The 14,057-nt window shown below is 27.9% G+C and overlaps 1 protein-coding gene across 2 annotated transcripts in view; it reads left to right on the forward strand.

The window, feature by feature from the left end:
- The window catches only part of LOC107173840 (uncharacterized), a 119,218-nt gene that overhangs the window by 93,309 nt on the left and 11,852 nt on the right, over window positions 1-14,057 (forward strand). For both annotated transcript variants that reach the window (XM_089222741.1, XM_089222740.1), the window contains 2 exons: window positions 2,531-2,748; window positions 7,237-7,631. In XM_089222741.1, the coding sequence (XP_089078867.1) occupies window positions 2,548-2,748; window positions 7,237-7,631 (596 nt within the window). In that variant the 5' untranslated portion in view covers window positions 2,531-2,547. The remainder of the gene's footprint in view (window positions 1-2,530; window positions 2,749-7,236; window positions 7,632-14,057) is intronic.

The raw sequence follows: 14,057 nt of genomic DNA on the forward strand, positions 1-14,057 counted from the left end.
AAAGTATTCCGAATATAGTATTTGGAATACTTTCGAAGGTATTCTGAATACTGAATAAAATACTTTTAGGAAAAGTATTTTCAAAAGTATTCTGAATACCTAAATAGTATTCGGAATAAAGTATTCCGAATACTACCCAAGACTGCACACAAATAATAATAATAATAATAATATACATGTATATATTATTATTTACAATACATAAAAAGGATCTTATTCTCACATATATTATGTATCGTAAATACGTGGAGGTATATATTGTATATACTTTCACACAAAAAACAAATCGGCAAAGGTACCTTTTCGAATCCTGCAATTTTCAACTCTCAAATATTAAACAATGGCCGAAGTATCTATAATCTTACTGCAACTAACGATAATATATATCCTGGTTTCTGTGGACTTACAAATATCCCTGTAATAATAATAATAATAATACAAGTGGGTCGTTATGTGTGTACACCCATGACCGTGCGTGAAATGCAACGTAATGATTTTTCGAAAAACGGCACAGCTTCACCACATCTACGATGTCGGCATAATTTAATATCAAACTACCACTGACGAAACACAATTAAATAACACTCGGAATTATCTATGGCGTCAAACAGCCACTGTTTTTGCTTTTTTCGTATATTAAATTAGTTGACGAATCTTTTAACCTTTTGGATTATAATACTAGGATAAGTTTTTAAATTTTTTCAGTTTTCTCGTTATATTTCATTTCTCCGTCGCTAATTAAAAATCTTATTCTACTGAAAACTTGTATGACAACAAATATCGCTAAATTACAGACTACGGTTATTCGAAGTATTAGCCAGCTCTTTAAAGAACTTTAAATCGATCCGAAATGAAAGATAAAGAATAAGAGCATGGATTGCTGAATAAATTGTTTTATTCGCCTATTTGAAGAAACATAATTCCAGCAGTACCGATAAAATAAAAAAATAAACTTGAATCGTATGGTTGCAGATGTCAGTTGTTATGATACACTTCAATACACTCGAGTAATATTTACATTGCCATGACTCGAGCGACAAAGCCACCCAAAAGTGAATCATAAAATAATGTATTCCCCCTTAGTTTACAGAATATTTGTTTTTTTCGATTAAGTAATATTATGAACACTTAATATTTCTTTGTAAGTCACCATAAAAGTTATTTTTAGTATTGCAATTTTCAGCGTGTTACTGTGTTAGTGATATTTTCTTATCCAATATTTGAAATCTATCCTCACCAGTATCAGATATACTATAAGAACTTACTAAACTTGCAGATGATTAAATTTAAGTAAGCTGCTAAGTAATTTGAATTTTTATTTTCACTCAATAAATATACATTATATTAGCATTATTCAGTCAAAATGTTGAATTGTTTCGAACAAAACTGTACGTCGTGCTTTTACGGAATATTTCATTTTTAAACTGTACTCAAAACTGACGAGTAAAATTATCATGGTATCAAATCACAATAATATGCTTAGATAAAAATTTCTTTTTAATGATGTATAATCTAAAAGTATTAATTAAACAGAAAACTATAAAATAGAAATAATAATTACTATTATTAGTAATATTTTTTAAATAAAAATTGAGTAAAACCTTTTTTTTACCACAGCGTTTAAGGTCGATTTTATTCACTTGATATCATTATAGTGTAGTAAAATTTTCTAGTCATCATGAAATTCTGATGTAACAATTCTGTATAAACGTCAAACCAACATGTTGGTAAAGTACCTCTAGTTAAGATGCTTTTATTATTATACCACGGTTTTCCAACGCACCTAGAGAAATACAAATAATACTATTTAATCGTAACAAACATGTCGTTTCATTTGGCCATAATATATCCTGAAGTGAAATTTCAAAAACGTTATTATACTTATTATATCATACAGTACAATGATAAATGGTATTAAAAAAAATAAATAGTCAGAAATGAATATAAATAATATAAATCAGTCAACCGTTAAAATGTGTTTAATGAATTAAAGGAAACAACTTTGTATAACGGAAAAACAATACTTACTTAAATGCAAATAAAATATATTGAAAGTAGGATGTACCGCGATCGTGCATTAAGTATTGAAGTTTTGTATTGAGATTATGGAATTTTCAACAGCAAATTCTACTGAAACTGTTACAAATATTATTATACTATTAAACAGACTATGCTATTCCAACTAAATTTGAGAGATTTTTCAAATATAAATTAAATTTTATTGCAAAATAATTGCAAAAATAAAATATATACATTTTAATATTAAATTAGCTGGATTAGTTTATCCTAAATATCTTAGACTATTTCCTTTCATAAATTCACTATTCCCAAGAAATTGTTTTGCTATATATTTATTGAATCGTTTAAATTTAAAAATCTCTTTACACCATAAATACTATCCTCCTGAGTGAGTACCAAAAGCATTTTAAATTTAATCGATTTTAAATTAATAATTTCATAAGCTATATTCATTATTTTAGCGTACATGTAAGTTAATTATTAAATTCTATAATTTCCTTTTCGTTTTCAGAAAACCTCTAAACAAAAATGGAATCCGAGCCGGTAATTGTGGTAGATCAAGAAAACTGTATTAATGAAGAAGACGAAGATATAGATGATGTGGCCGGAAATGGGCAAGGATGTCCCGACACTCCTCCTCAGGATCCTTTTTTTCTATCACCTTTTAGAGACATGCGGAAACGTTCATTACCGACACCACAATGCACATCGGGAATAACTGCTAGTCAAGTAACTTTAAAAAAAATCTTTTTTTTTTTTAATGGCGTAAACATTTTTTCTTTTTAACCATACTAAATGGAATTAACAATAATATAAGTACTGATGTATCTGAACTATACATAACACTGCAACATATATTTATAGAATATTAAAATCAAAACATTCAGATTTATTTTGTTTAATTTTTAATTTAGGACTTTATTTACAGTGGTTAATCGTAAAAAATGTGATTAAACTTGCAGAATTATTTTTCATACAATATAATGACAAGAGAATGAATGTGTTTGTATTATATTCGAATAATATTAACAGCTATTTAAATGTTAATCTTTAAAATCTTTAAAATTTAACACAATTGACAACTTGACAGTATTTTGTTAAATGGGCGTATACCAAATTTTACATTTTTTCAAGAAACAAATAAAACTGATTAAATACTCAATTTTTAAGATAAAATATTCATTTATACATTATATTAAACATGAGACTCTGCGACACTAAAATTGCTTAAACTAAATTTGTATTTAATGATATATTCATTTTTCTTTAAATGCATGTGGTGTAGGTGCTTTTAAAAATTTTAATTTTATAAATTACATATTATGGACATATAATAATAGTGGTGTAAGTCCTTTTAAGCTTATTGTTAAACTGATAATATCAAATTAGAGGGAAATTTGTTATCAATTGCTATCAATACAAATGATGATCAACGTTTAACCTAATAAAACCACATTGTTCAATCTGGTAATATAATATAAACAGCAACAATCACAATTATTATTGTTATAAAAATATAAACTGCGTAGATTATAACTTAAAAACAATTATTATAGCATACATTCTTTGTGGTATACGCCCTTTCAACAATTATGTGTAGATTATTTTAATTTTTAAAAGGACGTCTGTATATCTTGCATTCGGTATTGCTATCATATTTCTCCATAGATGAGTCCACCGTTTTATTATTCTCGTGATTTTTCTGAAAATTTTTCTGTCAAAAACGTATTTTTCGATTTTTAGTGGTAAACGCCCTTTTGACAAAATATCGTCGAGTCATCTTTTACTGAAACACGCCGAGGAAGGTACAATCAACACAGACTTCATCGATTTTTTTATACTAACTTTATAATATAATGGCAATTTAAATTTTATTTGCCTTCTTTTTTGTCCTATTATAGATTATAGATAATGTTTCAAAATCAGTGACACCGGAGCAATATGCTCTTTTTACTTCGACCTTTAAATAGTTTTAAATTGAACTGTAATACATTTTTATGTAAGTATAAGGTATGAAAAATAGATAACTAACGTATCGCATTTTAAAATAAATAGGATGCGTGTCTTATCCCTTTTCTTTCAATACCTAACCATTTTTTTATATTAGCCTAGAGGTAAAATATGGAAAAAGCCTGTCCTAAATATGCATTTTTTAAGAATCGATAATGTAGATTGACACAAATTGAAAATGCAGAGATTACTCGTTACTAAATAATTATTACTTTCATTAAATCATTTCACAAAATCACGTTTATGTACAATATAACTAAAATAATGATTATTTGATAAAATATTATTTGAAAAGCTCAAATATTTTTGTTTTTTTTTTTTCAATCGAATTGAATTAATATGGATTGTGGATCAGCTCAATGTGTTTACATAGGAATATTATTAAGATACCTTCACTATTTAATTTGTATTGGATTTAGCTTAGCTTCGGAAGCCGAATCACTGAGACTGAAGGCTTAAAAGTTACAATTTAATTAATAGATTCACTATCATTAAATGGATACTTGTGTAGTTGTATAATAGTTATGTGGTCCCGCAGGGCCGCAGCCCACGTAACTTTTTAACATTGAAACTTCAAATATTTTAAAATCATGATTTTCAATCTCCCTGATTGTGTTGCAAATTATACCATCCATTTTATTGTATTTATTTATAATTCAAGTGCTTAAAAATATGTATGGGTGTAGTATATAATGATACCATATTTGATACGGCATCAAAAATAATTCTAATATAAAATTGGTGTAAATAATGATTTGTTAATTAATATTAATATTATTATTATCCAAAACTTAACATACCTAGTTTTGATTGCCTCAGCCATCGTTTGAAGTACTTTGATTAAAAAAGTTCCTATTTTTGAACAAATTATTTGTAACGGTGATATTATTTATCTTTCGCATTCAGTAATATTACATTTAGATTATTGTTATAATACTAGTTCATCATGCAGATCAGGGAACTTATTAATAGCATTTTCTGACTTACTTAAACGATGTATATAGATGTATATATATATGTATGTTTGCAACAACAAAAAGATTGTTTAAATTACGCCATAGATATTATGTTCTTGGTATACCTATGTCTTATATGTTTTTAAATAAGCTATACTCTTCAAACGAATATGCTGAAATACGAATATTTTTATAAAATTCCAATATATATATATATAATCTATATGAAAATATAGTAATGATTCAAGACAATTAAAATTATTATGTAATATAATTCTATACCAATTGGTGATGAGTCAATCACACTATTGAATGTAATAAATTTATATTTACGAATTGTATATTTACATTATTGATTCGTATATAATTAAAACTAATTAAATTCAAATTGATGTATTTAGTTTTCAAGACTTTTACATGTAGATAAAATGTATAAATCATAATAGTATATAATATTACCATCATTTGTAATAGCTTTTATAAAACATAAAAAATTGAATTCTGAATAGGTAATATATTGATTTGCATACGGATCATGCATAATAATATACCTTTGACAAATAAAAACGGAAACTCCTAATTGAGTGGTTCTACAGATGATTCTGGAAGCTTTTAAATTATCTCTGTCCTGAGCGGTATCGAACGGTTTGCCAAAAATGTGTTTGATGTTGAGAATATAAGTTTGCTTGTGCAATATGATCCCAGCAGGAAGTACAAGTTGGAGTGCCTTCATTCGGCCATTAAGAAACAATGTGATACGTCTGTGTGTCCAACCCTAAGTTTTTTGACAATAACATTCATAGACTTTCTGGAAAACTTGAGACGATAGGAGGACCAAAAATTGATTATTTGTGAGATTTTATGAATTTTAGTTAAATGGAACAGCCATAATAATGGTAGTTAGTTTCGTGCACCTACGCGTGCAAGTATTATTATTAAGTCAAGTATATTATCCCTGTGCATGAAAATTTTTAGGAATAGACTAGATTTTATATGGGTAAAATTAGAATTTTAACTGTTTAACACAGTAGTGTGTATAGGTTAGGTACTACGGAAAAAAATTAAAAGACTACATTTCGGTTATCCAACACATTATATATAAAATAATAATAATATATGTTGGACTAGATATTTTGGATCGGAGTACTGTGGAAGTCACTACATTTTTAAAAACAAAATATTTACCTATTATGATAAAAGATTGCATTAATCTGATAAAATATGTTATAATATCGTTGTATAAAAAGCTGACACTCTAATTTATTTATTTTTTTATCCATTTTGTGGATTATTTTACGTCTATTAGAAGAATATATCTTAAAATTAATTGTTTGTTAGCTAATATTCAATAAATTTTGATCACAACCATGCGTTCTCGACTGCTTTCATTATATTTTAATATGTTTCCTAAAAACTTACATTCAGATAAGCATTAAATTTCCTTAGTTAATTAATGTATCGTTAACCTAAAAATAATAATAATATATTAAAAAAAGAGATTATTTTTACAGTGAACACTTGATATTTTAAAAAATGTTAACTTTTTTCAAGTTTGTTGTTTGGAAAATGTATTATCTGCATAACTCTAGCTTTTATATTGTATTGTATTCATTATTTGTCAGTAGCTCGAACATTATATTCACTAACTAAAAACTTTTGATTTTTAAATAGTTGTCAAAACATTCTTAGAAAATTATATAGCTCCAGATTATATGAAATTAAATTTATAACTATATATGTTGCCGCTAGAAACTAAGAAATCGATAGTAGTTTCACTAACAGACATGTTATAATATATGAAAATGGAAAAATAAAAATAAGGGCAGTAAAATATTTCTCGAAAGAATCATAAGAAGGCATCTTTAAAAAAAACCGTTAATATGCATATACTCTCTGACAGAACCAAACGTTCAGTTATCATGTACCAGCGTATATATACATATACTATAAAACCAGCAATAGTATACAGCGATCTGTCACCCTATTTGTAAGAGATAACGGAGTAGTTGCACCCGATTTTAGCTCTAGTTTGTTCATGTATTTGTAATTTGTAACTTTATAACATTAAAGCTGTCAATATAGGTTAAAATAAAAAATAAATCATCACTGAGAAGTTCTTCACCATGGGTGTGTTATGCTTAAAAAAAAAATTAATCACCTATCCCGCTACATGCAAGCCATGGCAGATACTTTTGGATACTCTACTTCCAGCTATATTGTACCTATTTTTTGTGTGGTGGTTTTGCTGCAGGTGCGGAGGTTGAGCGATCAGGGAGCGGCAGGTGCAGCTGCCAGGGAACAGGCTTTCTTAGCCACGTTGACCAAGGCACCGGGGCCCTATACCCCGGGTCGCCGACATTCGGTCATCACGATATCAAAAGCGCCCATGCCATTGTTCGGCCGCAACAGGCGCGAATCGATTGCAGCGTTCCCCAGCAAGGGTCCGAGGGTGAACCGCAGGGACTCAGCCGGTGGTGCCACGCCGTCTCCCACCGGTAGCCAATTCAACTTGCAGCTGGACATCATGGACGACATAGCAGACATCAAGGCGGCGCGGAAGGTCAGGATGAAGATGTGGCAAACCGAGGACAAGGAAAAGATGTACGAACTTCAATCGATAGACGGTGAAAACAAGCAAATGTCCAGGTGTGTATGAATTCGCAGTATATGCCTATAATAATATAATATCATAATTTATAAGTATTGTGATTATGGATGTACTTGACCCAAGTATAATTGAAGGATTAAGTGAATTCCTTATAAAAAATCTTTATTATTGTACGGAAGAAAGCGAACTACAGTATAAATAGGAACACATATATATCAAAATTATTATTGTGAGCCAGTTAAACCGCTATTTTTGGAGATACAAAGCTGCTAAAGGAGATAACAATGATAAATTTAGGTACATTTTATGGATACAGGTGTGAACAATTTGAAAAATTTCACTTAATACTCAATCCACTCTACCATTCAATTATAATTTTTTATATACCTATTAAATTATCCGTCTATGTACTTACAATCATTTTTTCTCCATCAATGATTTGTTTTTATAACCTACCTTAACCTATCATTTAGTCTATACCTAAAAGAGTACAGGAACTATTGTTTTTATTTATAATTTTTATAATGATCACATTTTAATGAAAGTCTAAATATTATTTTTATACAACCAAAAGGAAAATATTGATCGAAAATTATCGTTATATTTAATTTTCATTAATTAATACAAAATATTGTTCTTTTATATTAACTATGCAATTTAGTTAAGTCGTGGGGGGAATAGCACGAAGCCGGTACCTCGTAAAATTTCTAAAACCTTATAACTATATAAAATCATATTATATTTTTCATATCCTCAAAAAGAATTACTTTACCTAGTTAAATGGATCATTCCTTTTATACATATTTAATATATTCTACTATATTGTGTACAATTGTGTTTCAAATAAGCGAAGTTTATAAACGTCAATTGAATTTATTAACTACCAATGAGAAAAACTATATACCTACCGACAACGTTAGCATGGGTATATATTTACGAAAATATAAAAACGTTATGAATAACATTATATTGTTAATATATTCAGCTTTATACATTTATATTGAAAACTTTTTGGGAGTTCTATGTATAATATTACTCACCAATGTTTTTATTTAAATAAATATGTATTTTCAAAAACACTTGTGAAGGTGCCTATTAAACACAGGTACTCTCTTTATCAATATATCTTTATTTGGTATGTAATATTATCTACAGATCTGAAATATATGAACATCGACCTCCTCAAATTAAATTTAAAAAATAGTTCAATAAATTTATTTTTACTCTATACATTTACGGTGCTAATTTCAGAGATTTTCACTATCCCAATCTATTCTCATGTTTTTGTATAAAATTATTTTACTGTTAATTAAGTATAATATAGTTAAACCATATTATATATAGTTATAACTGGTTGCATCACAAAGATGACTATGAACAAATGTGTAATCCAAATTACAGCCGGGATTATATTTAAGTTCTAGATTATTTTTATGATTTTAAGATATATCAAGAATAATAATGTTATTTCAATTTATATTATCGTTCACTGTTTAATGACGAAATTTAAAAATTAACCAAATTGGTGTTTATAACAAAATATGTCAAATTCGTATCTAATGCAATGACATTAATTTTGAAAGAATATATATCAGGAATTTAAAAAATTTATTATGACAACACTTCAAATAAAATGTAATCATAATACAACATGCTTGTAATATGTAGTAATGATGGTATACCATAAAATCCATATAAATATCAAAAGGAAAATTGAGTTCCACGATAATATATAGTTTTAATTTTTATATTTTTAATCATAAAACATACAAAAAAAAAAAATTCGAAATACGTGAAAAAATCTGGTCCTCAAATAGTCTGTAAAAAAAGTATATATAAACAGTATACCCTTACACAAATTTCAATATTAAAAAAATTTTCAAGATTATCATTAATCATACTATTAAATTTGTATAGCCTAATAATAACAGAAACCAAAAAAGGAAAATCGCAAATCCATTATTTTGTTTTTAAGCAGCAAGGTACTTTTTGCAGATTTTGATTGAATTCAGTTAATTAGGATATGTAAACAGAATAATTTTTTGGAAGCGAAACATAAAATTAATTTTTCTATAAAAACAATATTTAAAAAAGCGGGTAGGTCGTGTATGTCGCTCTGCTGTACAGTAGGTTACAAGTGGGTTACTGTAATGGATGGAATTAAATTTGAATCCAATGATATTTTATCATTGTATACGAAAAACAATTCAGAGCGAAGACGGTTTATCTGTCTAGGATATATTATAGATTATTAAAAATTTTCAAATCTTAGATTTAAAAAGAACATTTTTTATGAATTTCTAGATTAAAATAATTTGTGAATTTTCGTGATTTTTACGTATTTTGTCAAAATTCAAACTTTGAATGCTTATAAAAAAAAATGGTGACTATGAATTTATTTTATTTTTCAACTGCTATTGTAACAATATGTTAAGAGCCTTGTATTAAATTTTCAAGCTTTTCTGCCTAACAAATAAATTTTTATCGATATTAATTTAAAAAAAACTAATAATGATCGAAAATTTGAAATGCCTATGAATAGTTCAACTTAAGTCGAAATATTTTGAAAATTGCATGGTGGATAGAATATACTTATATAAACATTAGGTTAAAATTGTATGTATCTATGGCCATTTGTTTTAAAGTTACATCAAAAACCAAAATCGATTTTGTCGAAAAATGAGTGTGCGTAAAATTTCCTGTTTTTCCCTTAACTTTTAGTTTGTTTTTCTCAATTATTTAGAAAATTATTAAGAATTTTTTACTTTTGACCCTCCAAAGTACCAACTAGATTCACTTTCTGATCGAACGAGGTACTGAAGTCAAAAATTGAAGCATTTTTATTGCCCCAAAACGTGATGACAGACACAAAAAAAAAAAAAAACACACATCATGGTAAAATCAATACATTCATCGCTCCGCTCAGAATCTGAAAATTTGGAATGTATCTAATTTAATAATGCCTAGAGCATTTACGAAATCAGACAGAAATGTATTTTAATCTTCCTAAACTTTAAAAATAAAACGTGAAATGTTTCATTAAAATTATGTTTACGTGTATAGTTAATATCACATTAACTGATTATTGACAACGATAATATTATAAATCAATGACTAATATTTAATAAGTAGGTATATGGTATATCCGAATGTATAATAATATATTGTTATATGCCTTACTAATTCTGGCTATAAATTAAAATATCTTTTATATTGTTTTATGATTTAAATTATTGCATATAAAAAAAATTCCTAGTCTAATTGTCATTAAAAGTTTTCCATGTAAAAATATTATTTACAAATGTATAGGAAACACGGAAAGTGTGATGTTCGGATATATATAAATATAAAATGAGTTTTTCAACGTTTTCTATTCAAAGTTTCTATACATAAAATGGAATATACACATTACACATTAAATATTATATATATTATATACATTATACATGGAATTCATTTCAAAAATTCGAAAGAGAAATAATATTTTTATTTCTTTTTATCAAGTTTGATTCCGTTACGTTCTCTCGTATAGTGTACAACAGCATGTTATATATTATGTATATTTTCGTTTTTATACGAAAAACTGTCAAAATTATATTTAAAAATGAAAAATAATATAAAATCATCATAAAATTTCAATAAATAAACAAAATTATCATTGGAAGTATAATTTACGCGAAATGAAAAAAATGACTAAATCGATATTACCATGTTAGTTTAATACTCCCAATAAAATAATTAATGAATATTTTCAGAAATTTACGCATTTTGCAGTAAGAATGCAGCACGAAAGTAAATATGTCTCTCACGAGCCTCAACCCTTTATTCATAGAAATGTAAAAATTTTAAATGTTTACGCATTTTATCCCTCTGCTTACTTACTATATACATATACGATGGTGGCGGGATATAAATCTGTAATCTTGTGGAAAATATATACCATTTTGTCAACACGCAGAAAAAAGCAAAGCATAACGTACCGCAATCTCTTTGATACGCGGGTTGCATGCGATAAAATAATAGCATGATATTTTTCACCCGTAACTTTTCAACGGGAAAAAAAATATTTCAGTTAAGAAAACCATTTTTATACATTCGGAATAGTATAAACTGCAAACAAAGAGAATGAACGCAAATATTTTTATTTCTTCTGGACAATTGAACACAAAGCAAAAAAAAAAAGTATAAACTCGCTGAGAAAATATTTCACTTTGGCGGACAGCGTAGGTATATATTTGTTGTGGCAATATAATATTGCGATGCGCGCATTGTGTACCTACTACCTACCTTACCTACATGGTTATTGTATTACAATAATAATAATATAATTATTAAAGCCTTAAACCGAACTCTACAAATCTGTTCGGGGGATTGGTAAGATGATGATGCGGGGGGGGGGGGGTGGTTAATGGCTGCGATAAGGCGGTAATAATGTGTAAACGATTGTGGTGGCTCAGGCAGAGCGATGCTTTTATTATACACTATTCGGTCTATACATAATAATAACAAATTTATCATGTATACTGATCGCGGTTATCGCGGGGTTTAACGAGAAAAATAAATAGGCTCATGCGAATCCTTACATCGTCGTCGATGGTGTAGGTACCGTGGTATAATATGCTATTATTTATTAGCATTATTAGTAGATTAGTAACTATTAATAATTACACGACGTGAAAGACAGAAGTGGCTGGTACATGCGGTACTATAATTGTGGTTGATGCGGTTAGGTTAGGTTAGGTTATTTTACATAAGCATCTAAATAGTATATACATTTTAGCGAAATTGGATATTTATGCGTAAAATAACAATTATTCATCATCAAACGATTTTGGTTTCTTTGTTATTATTCAAAAAGTATTAATAATTGTAGAAACTTGAAACATTATAATGTTACTTAAATTATCACGAAATTTGATACTATAATTTTTTTTTTTTAATGTTAATATATATAAAAGTTTGAATATTTAATACAAGGTTCCTTTATTGAAAACAAAAAATATAAAAAATTATTTTTACACATTTTGTTTTATACAGAAACTTTAAATTAAAATTGGGACGAAAAAAATATATTTACCTATATAAGAAAGAATGTGATTTTAATTACTTTGTTGTAATTCCAATATATCAGAGATATTCAAATTGTGCATCACACAGCTCCCAGAGACGTCGCAAGTTTGCAAAGGGAGCCGCGCCAAAGATCCAAAAAACGACATCATACCTAGGTGTTGTATAATTATCATACATATTATTTGCAATCATTATGGAAAATGAAAATAGAATATACTTATATAAACATTCGGTGAAAATTTCTTGTATCTATGGTCACTTTTTTTAATGTGACATCAAAAACCAAAATCGATTTTGTCGAAAACTGATTGTGCGTAAAATCTCCCATTTTTTCCTTAATTTTTAGTTTGTATATCCCGATTATTTAGATAATATTAAAAAAAATTTACTTTTGGACTCCCCCCCCCCCCCCCCAAAGTACCAACTAGATTCACTTTCTGATCGAACGAAGCACTGTAGTCAAAAATCGAAGCACTTTTACTGCCCCAAAACGTGATAACAGACACAAAAAAAATAAAAACATACATCATGGTGAAATCAATACATTCATCGCTCCTCTCAGAATCTAATAATACATGTCAGACTGTCTTTGCTCAGATTTGTTTTTCGTACACAATGATTGATCATTGAATTCAAATTTAACACATGATTAAAACAGTGGCTTACGCAATGAAAATGTACAGTTGGCATCTACAACTGTACAACATAAGGTTTATCTACTTCTTTTTTTTTACATTAGGTTTTTGTAGTGATATTGGTTATTATTAGCAGCCTGCGTACAATGATTCTCTGAAAGAAAAGTGTCCGTTACAATTTATCCATAATATGTACAAAGACTGTCGTAGCAGCAAATGTTTTTTTTATTTTTTTTAAGACACTCCAATTACGGAAATAAACCATTTTTTTTACTCTCTAATAAATCATTTATATTTTTCTAAGTTATAAAAATCGCATATATTTTGAAATCTGGTTTTATTTTTATGCACAGGAAAACTGTATAATATGTAAATTTGTTCGGCAAATTAATGATATGAATAATTGATAAGGGGCTCGCTTCGCGTGAAGAATGTGGTATTCTGTTGACGGAACCTAAGTTAATACCATAACGACGGCCATTAAAGAGGTATCTATGCTGTATGCGACGTGTAGTATTTTCTAAAAGGCTAATGGATGTTGGTCAAAGATAAGAGGATTAGGATGACATTATGGATATATGGTGTCAGAAACCTTTTGAAATAAGCTTGGCTACTTCGTCTGCCATTTGAAATCAGTATCTAAGTAGCTTATGTAATTTCTAACCAAAAAATGGACAATTTTATTAAGAAATGATAAATTAATAACTACAATAATGTAGCATATTAAACCGTTCTCCCACACCGTGATGTACCTAAATT

The sequence above is a fragment of the Diuraphis noxia genome, unplaced genomic scaffold (genome assembly GCF_037042655.1).
Source record: "Diuraphis noxia isolate RWA-SAM2 unplaced genomic scaffold, SU_Dnox_SAM2 contig0003, whole genome shotgun sequence".
Taxonomy (NCBI): domain Eukaryota; kingdom Metazoa; phylum Arthropoda; class Insecta; order Hemiptera; family Aphididae; genus Diuraphis; species Diuraphis noxia.